The following is a 14324-nucleotide window of genomic DNA, read 5'->3' as shown; positions in this document are numbered from 1 at the left end:
GCCAAATGATAAGGCACGGATGAATGCCTTCTCCTTTGGCTCCATTTAGTGTTCGCCGAAACTTTTGCCACATATACAAAAATAAATGTTTCACTCAAGACTTGACCAGTTTAAAGTAAAACTCAAAATAAACAAGTATGAAAAAATTGGTGAAGAAGAAATTGATTATTCATTACTTATTGAATCCACTATATATAAAAAAAATTGTCTTGTGATAGGCCATACATTTCTTTTGCCACCGGTTAGCAGCAACTTTGGGCCCTTTGTTAAACGAACAGGATTAAAAATTCGTACAAACTAATCTTAGGACGATTTTGGATTTGAGATGAATAAGAATTATTGGACTTAACATTTAATCTAAAATAAAGATACTTACTTACTTACTTACTTAAAATAAATTTACTTACTTGCATGTGTTTTCAAACTGACTAAATTAGAAGTTGTTGGAAAGCTGAGCCCAATTACATTTTCTGCAAACACTCTGAAGTAAAATTCAGACTTTTCTTTTAGATTTTCTACGCTGTAATAAGTTACATTTGGATCTAACGTTACAACTTTAGTCCATTTGCTTGTTGCTGTTGGTTGTTTTTCAATGACATAACCTGTAAAAAAAAATAAATTAAAAACGAATATCACAAACTAATTAGACAACTTATACAATTAGAAAAATTAGACGAAAAAATATTCGTTCAAACATACGCTCGCCCCATGAATAGCATCACGAGAACAAACTGCATATTGGCAGTGACGTGCTTAAAACGGTTGTCGAGGTAATCTATTCCGCTACCTAAGATAATACAAACAATAGGATCCTGGAAGAAATCAAAATAATTTTTTGCATCCACTTATAAATTTTACTTTTGCTTTGCCTCGTGCTATCGCAATTGACAAAAGTAAAAGAGTTCAGAACATTTCTTCCACCAGTGCGGTTCTGATTGCTTGACTTTTATAATCGTCGATGATTAAAATTGCAAAGATAAATTATCTTTAATTGGTGAAAATACAATGATTACTTCTTCACAAAATCAGTGCAGAAAAACCTGCTATGAAGATATCTAAAAGAATAAGCGGCGAAATTAAGGTTATTTATTATACTAATTAAAAGTTTAATTGGATTTAAAATTTTCAAATTAATCAATTTCTAATATTCTCTTTATAGTTGCAAACATAAATATTTTGTTAATCACTTGCCTTTAATTCTAATTATAAAGTAATTTCATAATCGAAGTATAATAAGTAGTTAGGTTTTTAGGTGCACAAAATAATTTAGTCCAAAAAAATTACTCACCAGTAAGTTCTGACCCACCATTAGAAAGTGGTGGTTCCCATTGAAGGGTGACACTCTTACTTGCAATATTCAGCACCGAAATGTTCTTAGGAGGCGAAGGTGGGGCTAAAAAAGTTTAAACAAAAAAGTTATTAAGGTCCCTTTCTTTGTTTGGTGTCAAAGTTTGAAATGCAATGTTGGTATTCAATTTTATAATTAAGTTAAAACATTAAAACTCTCTTCTTATGTTCATGTTGATCATTAAAAAAACAAAATCATATCCATGATTTTAATAGAGGAATTAAATCATCAAAAAAAAAGTAATAATAATAATTTTGAAACTTATACTGAATACAAAACCTATAAACTACTTTGACAGAAACAACAAAATGAAATTTATAGACAAATACGCATTTCTATAAGACATTGACAGTTCGGACTATAGAATACATCTCAAGATACTGGGATATTACTACACAAGAAGGAAAAAGTAAGAGATGCCAAAACGTATAATGCAAATTTCCAAGATCTTTCGATATTCACCTTAGGGAAAAATACCAAGGAAAATTAAACATAAAACATAAATATTATTCCACAATGCAAAAAGGCAATATACTCAATTTTCAAGGGATTTAACTTCGATACTTTCTTTTATTCTGCTCCATAATGTATAACTTACGCGACTTAAAATAAGAAATTCTTCTTTTGCCCGTTGAACTAAAAATGAGCATGTCTCTAGTATTCACTCCTATTAACGAGGAAGAAATCACTTTAAATAATATTCATTGCAAAAGGAAATAACCAAGAATTAATAATTAGTTATTAAAATATGAAAGAAAATGCACTTACTTTTCTTCCTTCCCGCAACTACTGGTTCGTCGGAAATCAAATACGGTCCTGGGCCAACTCTATTTCTAGCTGATACCCTAAATTCATAAGATTTTTCTTTTTCCATATCTGATATGATTATCTGTAAGTCTTTTGTTGTTCCCACCTACAAGTAATTAACAGTTAGGTAGAAAGAAAGAATACCAACTCAACCAAACTGTGAGGAAAGATGTTTAACTTTAAATATGTTTAATTCAATAAATTAATGTTTTGGTAAAGAAATTTTGCTTTTAAATAAAAAAAGAAGTTAAAAAAAGGAATAATTCGATGAATTAATCTCTTATTCAAAAATGTGGAAATTATTCCACATTATTATTATTTATTTCAAAACAGAAATTGTAAAATTCTCTCTAATGAAACGAACTACTAATAGCAAAATTCGTAGGACTCATTCAAAAATAAAGAAAACTGATTATTGAATCATTTTATCAATACAGTTTTACTTTATAATTAACTTTTCAACCGCAACAGTGTTTTTAGATTTAAACTAACGAAATCTAAAAACTTTACTAACTGAATAGAGGGCCTATTAAGTCGTTAAGTGACAATTTATATGAAATAACTTTTTTTCCTAAAATTAGCATATTATTTTATAAATTTATACCTTAGTCCACATTGTTTGATCAGTCTCTCTCTTTTCCACATTGTAGTCTATAATTGGCGTTCCTCCATCGGACATTGGTATTTCCCAAGAAATAATGCAAGATGTTTCAGTCATTCCTGATATTTCTATCGGCCCTGAAGGAGCTGATGGTTTACCTATTAAACAAGATAAATTTATTTACATTCGAAATTAATATTAGGTAAGTAAAACTGTAATATAAAGACACTGGAACACGAATAAATTTGTAAGATTGTGCAAATAACAATCCGAACAATATGACCTGTAATATAAACGATGAAAAGGTGGTAAAATTAATTAGCTTAAATATACTTCTATCATTACTGACCATATATTGACTTGATGACAACAGAATCACTTTCCACCGGCTCTGACAAACCGACAGGGTTTTGAGCAAAAATCCTAAACATGTATTCTGCATTTGTAATCAATCTTTGTACTGCGTAAGATCGTACCTCCCTTTCTATATCAGCTACCTGTAATTTTTATAATTACTAAACAAAACTTCTGAAAAAAATACCATATTTTGGTCCTTATTAATGCCCATTTTTTGTTCTATAACTACATCTTTTTTATTTATCTATTATTTTATGATTCTGAGGATATAATTGAAAAGAAATATTCACAAACTGCAATGTAAAACAGAAATGTTTGCTATTCTTCCAGACGTTAGAATAAAAACAAATTTTGATTAAAAGTAATTTTTTTGTTATTCCTCATTACTAGGGGCTTTTATTTATTGTGATACATATTATGGTTGCAATTTAAGAAAACGAGATTTATTTATTTATATGGCAGCACATCTGTACAATAGTTTTACTTATCTTCCAATTTTATGATCTTTTATAAAAATCTACAAAAATCATAGTATTATTTAGACACGTTTCTAATTTATTTTATGGTCAATCAATGGATGGTTACTTATTCTTACAAAAGTAGTAGAAAATTAAGTTACTGTTTATTATTTATTATTTTCAGACGGACTTTACTTCCAAAAACCGATCAAGATCGTGGATGGAGGCACATACCTAACGTACGAAACTATAATTTTTGAATATATATGATAGCTAGAAGACCGCAAAGCTAAGATATAAATAAACTAATACATCATAAAAAGAAATGTTTACTTGAATAAGCTAGTTGCTAAAGTTACAGATATAATTTCAAATTAAAACATTGTAGAAACGTAGTAGTTTTTTTAAAGAGATTTAAGAGTTTAAATTACTAATCTATTAAGTAAACATTATCGAATAGCACTAATGCAGGAAACCAATTTTTGATACGTTTTTTCCCAGAAAAAATCTACTTAAATATGTACACACTTTCACATGCATACAATAATTTAGTAAATAGTCCCATAACATTCTGAGCATACAAAAATGATCACAGGGGAATAAAATAGAATATAAAAAGAACCCTATTTAAATTAAGTTTTTTTTTTCAGTTTTTCAATAACTGCAATTAAAAAGAAGGAATATTTCACGACTGAAAAGTTGGTTATCGTTTCAACCAAAATTAACTAGAATACGTTTTAGTGTACTAGTGAACTAGTGAACAACCAATTCTTTGGATACTCTACGAAAAAATGAGGATTTTTCTGAATTAAATGACAAAAATTCCTTACCTTTGTCCAAATCATTTTTCCAACTTCACATTTTTCTAGAGAATACTTAGAAATATCAACCCCACCGTCATCAGAAGGTGGTTCCCAGAAAACATTAACTGACTCTGCTTCTATATCTTTAATAGATATTGTTTTCGGTTTACTTGGTTTATCTGTCAAAAAAATATTTTCAAAATATTATTAATTATCTTAGATAAATTGTGTTTATTATTTGGACTGTTGATTATACATAAAACTTACCTATTACTTTAAGTACAACATCCAGTGATGTTTTTCCAGCACTGTTTACGGCAGAAACGGTGTAAGTACCAGAATCTTTTCTGTCCACCGAATAAATAGCTAACGTTGTAGTATTTTCCTCAGTATATATGGATACTTTCTTGTCTGATACTATTTGCTTTCCATCTTTTAACCATACAATTTCTGGCCTGGGGAATCCGGTAAATTCAACTACTGGTTTCCATTGTTCGGAAATCTTAAGCCTTTGAGAACTTATTTCGTCATCAATTTTAAGTGCTGGTGCCTCTAAAATATTTTTACAATCCGTTATTAAAACCTTAATCTCTCCAAATATTTAAGTTTTTTCATTAAGCAAAAAATTTTAATACCTTGTACAACAAGTTTACATGTCGTTTCAGCAGTTCCAGCAGAATTACTAGCCTTGCATGTGTACACACCTCCTGACGATTCAATTACTTTCTCGATGGTTAATTTTGCAACACTGTCGGCATAGGTCGCTTTCTTAGTCTTAAGGCCTTTTCCATCTTTGAACCTAGATATAAAATTAGAATATTAGCCTCTTTAAAGGACGGGCTCAGGTTTCAATGTTCTTTCACTACATTTTCTTTTATTAAAGCTTTACAGTTCATTGTCCAATGACAGTATTGTCTGTAATGAGAAAGCACTGACGGAGACGAACAATGCACTGAGGAGGCTCAATTAGAGAGAATATTATGCGCCTTAAATTAAAAATAAAGAAAAAAATACAACCCAAGAATTAATTATAAACTGAAATTACCATTTGACTTCTGGGATAGGAAGGCCTGAAACCACACAACTGAGAGTGACGGATCGATCAAGACCAGCTGAAATATCAATCAGAGGTTGTTTAAATGATGGTGCTTGACTGGATCCCGGTTCTTCAACTTTTACATATTTTGAACTATCCGATGTCTTGCCACGACCAACGTCGTTCAAAGCTGTAACTCTGAATGTTATTTCATGACCTCTTTCTAAGCCTGTCACTTTATAGGTCTTTTCTGTAATACCTATTACCTCATGCCATCTACAACAAAAATTAATAAAGTTTTCTTTTCTGTCCTTGAATCTGATTCTACAATGTTATTCATATACTTAATTCTTACTTGAGAAATTCTTCCTTGTCATGGTGCTCAAGTACGTAAGAAGTGATGGGCGAATTTCCATCGAATGAAGGTTCTTTCCAGAGCACTGTTACTGAAGTATTAGTAACATCTACTATTTCTGGAGCACTGGGAGCCCCAGGTACCTCTGAAATTGATAATAAATGATACGTTAATTAAATTTGTATGGACCAAGAAGCAAAATGTGTAATAAAAAACAAAAAAATCTAAAGTTGAAGTTTTAACTTTTTTTTTTGTTACTAAAAAATACATTTGTTTTACTGATTTTTTTTAAAACAAAATTTGACTCAACCAATTTCTCAGCAATATCAGTCAGAATAAATAAAAAAAAATTATTCGCTTTCATTAAATTGTTTTAAAGACTTTTTTGTATTAATTAAATTAATTTGATTTCTCACGTAGCAGGTTTCTGATGAAAAGACAAATCCCTTGTAAGAAATAAATTTCATCAAAAATAGTCCCATAAATTACCCCCAAACCAAAACTGTTTCCTTATTCATTACTAACTTATTAACACATTTAAAACTAACTTCCTCATTTTATGATATAAAATTTGTTTTAATATCCAAATAGTGGACGTCCTACTTACCAATAATAATGAGAGTAAGTGAAGCTGACGCTTCGCCAACGTTATTCTTCAGCTTTATGCAGTAGGATCCTCTATCACTGTCTTCTACTTTTTTGATGGTCAAACTTGCAGAATCCTCTTCAACACTTGTAAATATCTGGAAAAAAAAAATCCAATGTCTCCTTTTGTTCACAGTTGGAATTAATTTCAGTTCACATCCAAAATAATAGCAATAAATATACGTTAAGATCAGAACATAATAAATCAATCCATTAAGGGTATTCAAGATTTGTACCTGTTTGAAGAAAAATTCTTTTAAAAATAAATGGTTTTTAAACTTTTTATTAATACATTTAGCTAATAAAATCCGAGCATCATCCCTACCCTGTTTGATTTTTTTATCACAGTTCCATTAACAGTCCATTCATCCGTAGGTTTCGGCGTACCCGTATATTTAATAGTAAATGTTGCATCCTCCCCTCTTTTTACTTTGTATTCCTTTACGTCAACATTTATTCGTGGTGCAGTCTCAATCACTGAAATATTGCAGACCAAAATATAAATCCAATTTTAAGCACAAAAAAAATCTTTAAACACATTTTAAATCTTCTGAAGTTTCCAACTATTTCTAGAATGGCACTAGATGAAACTATTTATAGTACTTAACTTTATTTATTTAGTTGTATTGACAACTCATAAACTTAAATTTAAAAAAAAAAAAATAAAATAAAGCCTCTCTATGCTTGCAATTAGCTACCAGAGAGATCCATGGTTTTAATTCTAATGATAAAGAAACCATAATTCCCTTTCCCTTACCTTCAATTTTCAGTTTTGTTGTTGTCTTAACATTCATGGCCATGCATGATATATCTGACTGATCATCCAAAGTGACTTTTTTGATGACCAACTTTCTTTTTGCACCATCTGATGTAATCATAAACCTGTCGGATGCCTTTATTTCTTTTCCTTTCCTGGAATATTTATAAATACTTTAAAACCGATAAAACTTTGTATAATAACAATATAACAACTCGGTTTGAAATCCTTATTGATTTATGACTTAAATTGTCAAAATATTTCCTAATCAATGTGGTGTGAATGATGTAACAAATATGTTGGTTTTAGGTAACTTACTTGAACCATTTCACTTCCACATCTGGTCTAGAGAGTTCAACAGTAAATTCTGCATCCGAACCTACTGGTAGCATTGTGACATCAGGCAGTCTTGTGATGAATTCTACTTGAGGTTCTAAAAATATAATTACAGATATTGAAAACAGTGTTTAATAGAAGATAACTCTCTAGTTGTTATTTGTTAATACCTTCAATTGTTAATCTAGCTGCAGATACTTGATTTCCCACCCTACAGCTATAGATTCCCACATCAGATTCTTCAGCTTGATAAATTTTTAGCTTTTGCCTCTTTCCGTCAATGGAAAGTTGTATATGTTCTGAAAATTGTATTTCCACGTCATCTTTAAACCAACGAACCAATGCATCTCCTTTGGTTAACTCTACTTCTAGGCAAGCTCTTTCTCCACGAGTTACACTTGTATCTTGCAATTCGGTCAAGATTTCAGGTGGTAATTCTGTAATAGGAAAGTAATATGGATAAAATGTATTATGTTTAATTTATTTTAATGACATTTATTTAATGTTTGTATTTTAATGGTACGAACCAATGACAGTAACTTCAGCTGTGCATTCTTGATCGCCAAGGACGCAGGTGTATTCCCCTTCATCATGCACTGAAGTACTTCTGATAAACAATTTCCTTAGAGGACCTTGTTTCTCCATTTCGATTTTACCTGGTGATGGTTCTAGTGGGAGACCATCCTAGCGACAAAGTTAACAATAAATTAAGCAAACGGAAGAATTGATGAACATGAGTTGAATCTTCAATGCTAAACAATGACAATGATACTTTAGTGGCCGTGTGCTCTAGTGTAGGAGACATAGTCACATACATCGATGAAATTAAAAAAAACAAAAAAGATTTAGGCCAGAATGAATAAAAAAAAAACAAGATGCTATCAGCCAATAAAAACATTGTATCCATTTTAACGTAGTAAGAGGCACCTAAAAGTAACGGCGATTACTATCTTAACGGAGGGAGGTCGCAAGGTTTCATTTTTTCTGCTAGTTGTCCTTACAACACTAGATCAGTTGCTCATTGAAGTGTAAAAAAAGACCACCAGACATAAGTATTCAGTTTGTAAGTGTCAATGGCTTACATCATGGATGCTTGAGCATCTTCTATTAGTTTTCTAATTTCAAAAGTTATTGAATGTCACTAAGCCCCCCTCCACAACTCAATTTAAGACGACCCTCAACTTTTTTAAGACAAACAATACATTAAAAAACATTAAATCTGATGGTCGTGGAACAATCGATAATTAAAGTTTTGACCGCATCACCAAGTTTTTCAATGTTTCCATTGGTTCTGGAAGTCGAGGAACATCCTGATTTAAATTAATCTTCATCACATTTTGAAACGCGAAATTCACTTTCTCTCATTTAGCGTTCCAAAGCATATGACAGTTTTTTCTGTTGATTTCTCTGTCAAAACTAAACTTCATGTTAACTCGTTGTTCTGTTCGAAAAATAATATTGTGAACCCCCGGACGTTCTCTTAAGAACGATGTTTGGCCAACTGGTCTAGTACCAACTGGCTCACAGTACTAGTAAGGCACCTATCAGCAGAAGGAGGAACTAGCCTCTAAGCGCTGTTCTACGCGTTACGTTCCATCGCAAATTTTGTACTATTTTGTTAAAATAATAAAATAAATCACACTACAAGTAAAAATAATGTTGTTCTATGTTGGTAAGCTAGACTACTATCATTACCTTTTGCCAAAGCACATCAGCAATATCCGATGTTACTTCTACTTCAAGAACTGCACACTGTTGTTCTTTTATTTCACAGTCTTCCAATTTTCGAACAAAATCAGGTTTCACCTCTGTGCATACAAAGAAAGATTAATTAAGAACAGTTTAATTTCCTAAGAAAAATTATACTAACATTTTCTTAGTTAATGGATATATGTTTATTACGATTATACAAATTAAAACGTACCGTGCACTATCAGCTTCGTCTCAGTTGACTGATCCTTAACCATACATTTATAAGTCCCTTTGTCTTTTCTTGAAGCTTTCTTGATGACTAACTTTTGTATCCTGCCTTGTTGAACGATTTCTCTATTATCCATACCACTTAATTCTTTTCCATCTTGAAACCAAGTAGTTGACACTGTGTGCGACGTTTCACATTCTAGTGTCATTGTGGATAATTCATCTATTTCTAAGAGTGGAGGTAGTAGTTTGGTGAATGTTCTATAGATTAAGGAAAATAATAAAAATGTTATTTCCCAAAGCTTAAAAGAATGATAATCTGCAATATAAATCTCCAATATTACATCTAAAAGAGTTTACTATTAGAGCACTTAAAAAAAGGACTAACAAAAAAGAAGCTTGGCAAGCATCTACAGGGTTCGCCCTCTAAATGATCACAATTTTTTGTTAACCCCCCGACAAAAATACAGTACTTATTATTTAATGCACGCCTCTGTGACATAGTAATTTGGGTGGATGAAATCTTTCTTTCCTTATATTTGCAAAGAGAATGCTGTAACCATTCGAATATAGATCTTCAAAATGATACCTATAAGAATTTTTAAAGGACGATTTTCACAGACTGAAAATCCCTAAAAGCACCCGTTGGTAACAAATGCACCTAAATCGAAGTTTTTAGTCTAAAGGCTCTGCTTCTTTAAAACAGGTTAACAATAGTACTCTACGATGTACACAAATTACTACAAGATTTCAAGATAATAATTTGACAATATTTTTCATTTCATGTAACCAATATGAAGTATTTAAAAACTGATTCAAATAGGTAAATGAGCCTTCTTGGCAGTTAAACAAACATAAACCCCTAAACGTAATTCAATTTGTGCGCTTACCTTGGTAAAATAATCCATTTCATATTTACCATATCAACAACAGAAAAATGCTTTACATTGTTCATTTTGGACGATACATGAAAATGAATATTTAATAACGCCAAAATTAGTGCAATTGTTCGTATTAATTATAACACTTACACTTGAGGGACATCAATAATAACTCTTGCACCATGAGTTGCACTACCCAATGGATTAGTTGCAACACATTTGTAATTTCCAGAATCCTGTTCAGAATCCACATCGGTAATTTCTAATAGTATCTGCTCCCCGTCAAACATTTCTGTTATATTTGGTGATGCAAGCAGTGTCTTATTATTCCTAAAATATTTATACAAAATTACAAAGAAATCGAATTAGAACTATTAAAATAAGTTTCTATAATAATAATAATAATAATAATAATTTTATTTCCCTACTTAATTTTTAAGAATTCCTTTACTATGAATTACCTTAGCCAAGTTACTGTTGGGATGGGATTTCCTTTTACTTTTGCAGTTAGTTTAATAGTTCCTTTTTCTCGGACATTCACTTCTTCAAATCTTTCAATAAATAATGGAGCATATTGCTTTCGAATTTCTGCAATAAAAAAGACAAACTACTGAATATTTCATAGACTTGATTTCTAAGTAAAATTGTAATTTTTATAATAAACCTAATTTAGCTTAAATCTAGCTGTATATCACCTGCAGAATACCATAAAATTATTATTTCAAAATTTTCAAACGTTTATTTTTTTTTTGTCTGAAAATTTTACCATTTCTTTCCCTCTTAAAGTCATAGTTTGCATCTCCTCCTTCATTTCCTCTAAACTTTGACCAACTTTTCATCATGGTTAAATAATAAAATTATAAATCTTTAGAACTTGTTAGTTTTTGAATTTATAGTAATATAAATTCTGCCAGATATTGAATGATTATTTAAAAAATAATTTACTTTCAAAAATTACAACTTGCCCAGAAGGAACAACAAATATTGGGAGTTGCACAGTTTTATCTCTATCAAACGTCCCACAGTATTAAATGGTGTTATCCTGACAGAAAGTGAAAAACAGCATGTCAGTTTCAAAAGTTTCAAAATTAATTGATTAATTGTTTTTCTGTTATGAATTTAAACTCTTGAATAATTCTTAATCATTAGTAACTCGTCATGAACGAACATTATATTTCCTAAATAAAAAAAAAATAATGCTACAAGTGTTGGAAAGTCGTACCATTTTTTCGATATGCTTTTTCAGCTGATGAATGTTCATAGATTCTAACATGCATTTTATTTGTAAATGTACCTGAAAAGCCAAAAGCAAAGCCACAAAACAATTTATCAAAAACAAGCAATAAAAAAATTGTTAAATATATATATATATTTATTTATTTATCTATGTGGTAATGAAAACAAAAATTGTTTGGAAAGCATCTTTGGCAAAAGCTTATTAGAGTTTCGAAGCCAAAATATTATCAAGTTAGCATCAACTATTAATATGTCTCTTTCTGAGTAAATCTTTTAATAGTGATGCTAAAAAACATTTAGCATGTACTAATTTATGTATTTTAGTCGTGTGATAGGCACTTTGTGGAAAGAGGAATCACGTTACTCCTAAAGGATCAACCAGCTACTTCAGACCAAACAAAAGTTGTTCAACAACGCCTCGGTTGCAATGCTTTCTTTAAGCTATCATTATACACTAAGGTTCTTAATGTAGAAACATTGAAGGTGGTAAGGATAAACGGTTTTTTAAATTTAAAGTTTTTTTTTAAATATTTTAAAATATTAAATTTGAATCTAGTCTTGACAATTAAACTGCGGTAACTTATATACCTTCTCGCAAGCTTTTTCTCCAATTGACAGAAAAATTGCACAATGAGGGTTGTTATTCAACTTCATTAAAGTTTATTTTATTAAGTGAATCTTAAAACATTTACCGAGAAAGAGACAAGCTTAAAATTCCCACTTTCGATCTCTACAAGTTGCCTCATCACCGACCGTTGTGTGAGTGAGAAAAACTTTATTTTAAGGTTGCATTTGTTGGCAAAACAGCAAAAAAGGGTGGTTTTTTTCATAAATAAGGCAGTGTTGATGTGAGAGCGAATATCAGGGTGCAAAATAGAAAATATATAGATTTAATTAGTTGCAGTGAAAAATGCTGCATAACTAACTTGTTTCACAATATTTACGAGTAATAAAGCTCAGTTAAAACAATCCCAACAAGCTCTGTACACAATGCGTATCTTACCTTGGACGGTAAGAGTTGCTTTGGTAGTGACTTTGCCCTGAGAGTTAGAAGCTTCTACCGTAAATTGGCCGGCATCTGATGGTTTAACATTTCCGAGAGGTAATGTACATGTTTCTCCCTTTATGATAGGCTCTACTGTTGTTGACTTACCATCCTTCAACCACTTTACCTTAGGAGTAGGCACACCACTAACTTGGACAGACAAAACAACCCCTTCACCTTCAGTTACAGCAAGATCTCTCAATGGTTCCATGAAAATTGGCGCCTCTGGTTTGTCTGTTTTTACCTATAGCAGAAAAATTTCTACGGTTAAAAAATCAGAATTCATTCATATTCCAAATATTATCTAAAAATCTAGTTGAATATATTTACAAGAAGTCAGTTTTCAATTCTTTTCTTTATGTTTTTTTAACGGCTTGCGCGATTTTTTTAAACTTTCTAGACCACTTACTAATGCTGAACTCTTTAATTTGAAATTTCAAGGATGATTGTATACAGGGTTTTAGTAAATGCAATTTAAATCTTTTCTGTAAAGTTACCCTTAACTTTCTGCCACCTGTAGATATAGTATTGTAGGTGAGTTAAAAACATAGCTAGAATTACAAGTTTGAAGACAGACGGTTCAGTGGAAAAGCGATTTCACAAAAAAATTATTTCGAAAATTGCTGGACATCGACAAATCCCCATCCCTAGAGTTTTAGACTAATTGCTTATACATAAATATACTTAAAAATTGGAAAAAGTATTTTTGGGGAATTCAGGGGAATCGGGCAATTTGTTCCGCAAGCGAGTATGTTTCGAGAAGAAAAAAACACTGCGATTACCTCGCTACCAGACAAATCCAGCCACGAATTTTGATTAGCACTTGGTTATTGTAATGGTAGCACACCACCCATTACAAATATTTAGTAAATAAAAATGAATGAAAATGTGTGAATTTCTCTTTTTCAGCTAACTTACTTTAATATGGATCTTCAAAGATGCTTCTCCTTCTCTGTTTCTGGCAATAACAGTGTACACACCTTCTTGTTTCTTCTTGATTTTCTTTAAGGTTAGAATACCGTTATACATGTGCATGTCAGATTGTAATGTAGCTCCTTCAATTGGTTTACCATTATGCAACCAAGTTAGTTCAGGTTCAGGCACAGCAACCAATCTCACCTCTAACTGCACGTTGCTTCCTTCATTTACCACTTGAGACTTTGGCTTACGTGAAAATGTTGGTGGTATCCCTTCAAGTATATCAGCAAGAGATGATTCCCTAATAATAAAAATTAATTGTAACATTAAACATTTGATTGACTACTAAGTTATTTGTAACTGCTAGGGCCTATATGCTCCTTTCCGAGACGAGTGGAAATTATTTAGTATCAATTTTCATTTAAAATGAAATTGATGAATTGATAAATGCATACTGTACCTGGAAAGACTTTTCCTTGATACACCAGTCGTATCAGATCCATGATCAGACAGAGGCATTTCAACGACAAGTTCTGTTGTACTTGAAGCAAAGCCAGCAGCATTTTTTGCTACACAGGTAAATGTTCCTGCATCTTCCGGGAAAACTTCATTGATGATCAAAGTTGCCACGTTATCTTCATCGTAAAATATCTAAAACGATCCCGTTAAGACATAGTGAATAGCATTTAAATAACACTCTGCTTGAATCGAGCCGATGCTACAATTAATGGAAAAATTTAATGTTAAAATCGTATTCATAGCAATTTGTATAGATTACAGCAATGTATTCGCAATGAATTTGAAAGGGCTTTTAGTAACGG

General features: G+C 31.2%; 1 protein-coding gene across 3 annotated transcripts in view; it reads right to left on the bottom strand.

Moving 5' to 3' along the window:
- The window catches only part of sls (sallimus), a 256723-nt gene that overhangs the window by 1928 nt on the left and 240471 nt on the right, over window positions 1–14324 (bottom strand). For all 3 annotated transcript variants that reach the window (XM_074118099.1, XM_074118100.1, XM_074118101.1), the window contains 25 exons: window positions 13964–14154; window positions 13504–13804; window positions 12544–12829; window positions 11527–11598; window positions 10766–10892; window positions 10455–10634; window positions 9428–9684; window positions 9199–9311; window positions 8031–8187; window positions 7674–7940; window positions 7486–7600; window positions 7168–7322; window positions 6736–6887; window positions 6373–6508; window positions 5766–5910; window positions 5420–5686; window positions 5010–5173; window positions 4642–4926; window positions 4402–4553; window positions 3106–3253; window positions 2760–2914; window positions 2117–2261; window positions 1947–2015; window positions 1289–1393; window positions 408–602 (listed from right to left, as the gene is read on the bottom strand). In XM_074118099.1, the coding sequence (XP_073974200.1) occupies window positions 408–602; window positions 1289–1393; window positions 1947–2015; window positions 2117–2261; window positions 2760–2914; window positions 3106–3253; window positions 4402–4553; window positions 4642–4926; window positions 5010–5173; window positions 5420–5686; window positions 5766–5910; window positions 6373–6508; window positions 6736–6887; window positions 7168–7322; window positions 7486–7600; window positions 7674–7940; window positions 8031–8187; window positions 9199–9311; window positions 9428–9684; window positions 10455–10634; window positions 10766–10892; window positions 11527–11598; window positions 12544–12829; window positions 13504–13804; window positions 13964–14154 (4339 nt within the window). The remainder of the gene's footprint in view (window positions 1–407; window positions 603–1288; window positions 1394–1946; window positions 2016–2116; window positions 2262–2759; window positions 2915–3105; window positions 3254–4401; window positions 4554–4641; window positions 4927–5009; window positions 5174–5419; window positions 5687–5765; window positions 5911–6372; window positions 6509–6735; window positions 6888–7167; window positions 7323–7485; window positions 7601–7673; window positions 7941–8030; window positions 8188–9198; window positions 9312–9427; window positions 9685–10454; window positions 10635–10765; window positions 10893–11526; window positions 11599–12543; window positions 12830–13503; window positions 13805–13963; window positions 14155–14324) is intronic.

This window comes from Rhodnius prolixus, unplaced genomic scaffold (assembly GCF_049639745.1).
Source record: "Rhodnius prolixus isolate KJV_2025 unplaced genomic scaffold, Rpr scaffold_2, whole genome shotgun sequence".
Lineage (NCBI taxonomy): Eukaryota > Metazoa > Arthropoda > Insecta > Hemiptera > Reduviidae > Rhodnius > Rhodnius prolixus.
The sequence above is the reverse complement of the archived record's forward strand: the minus strand, read 5'-3'. Positions and strand labels throughout refer to the sequence as shown.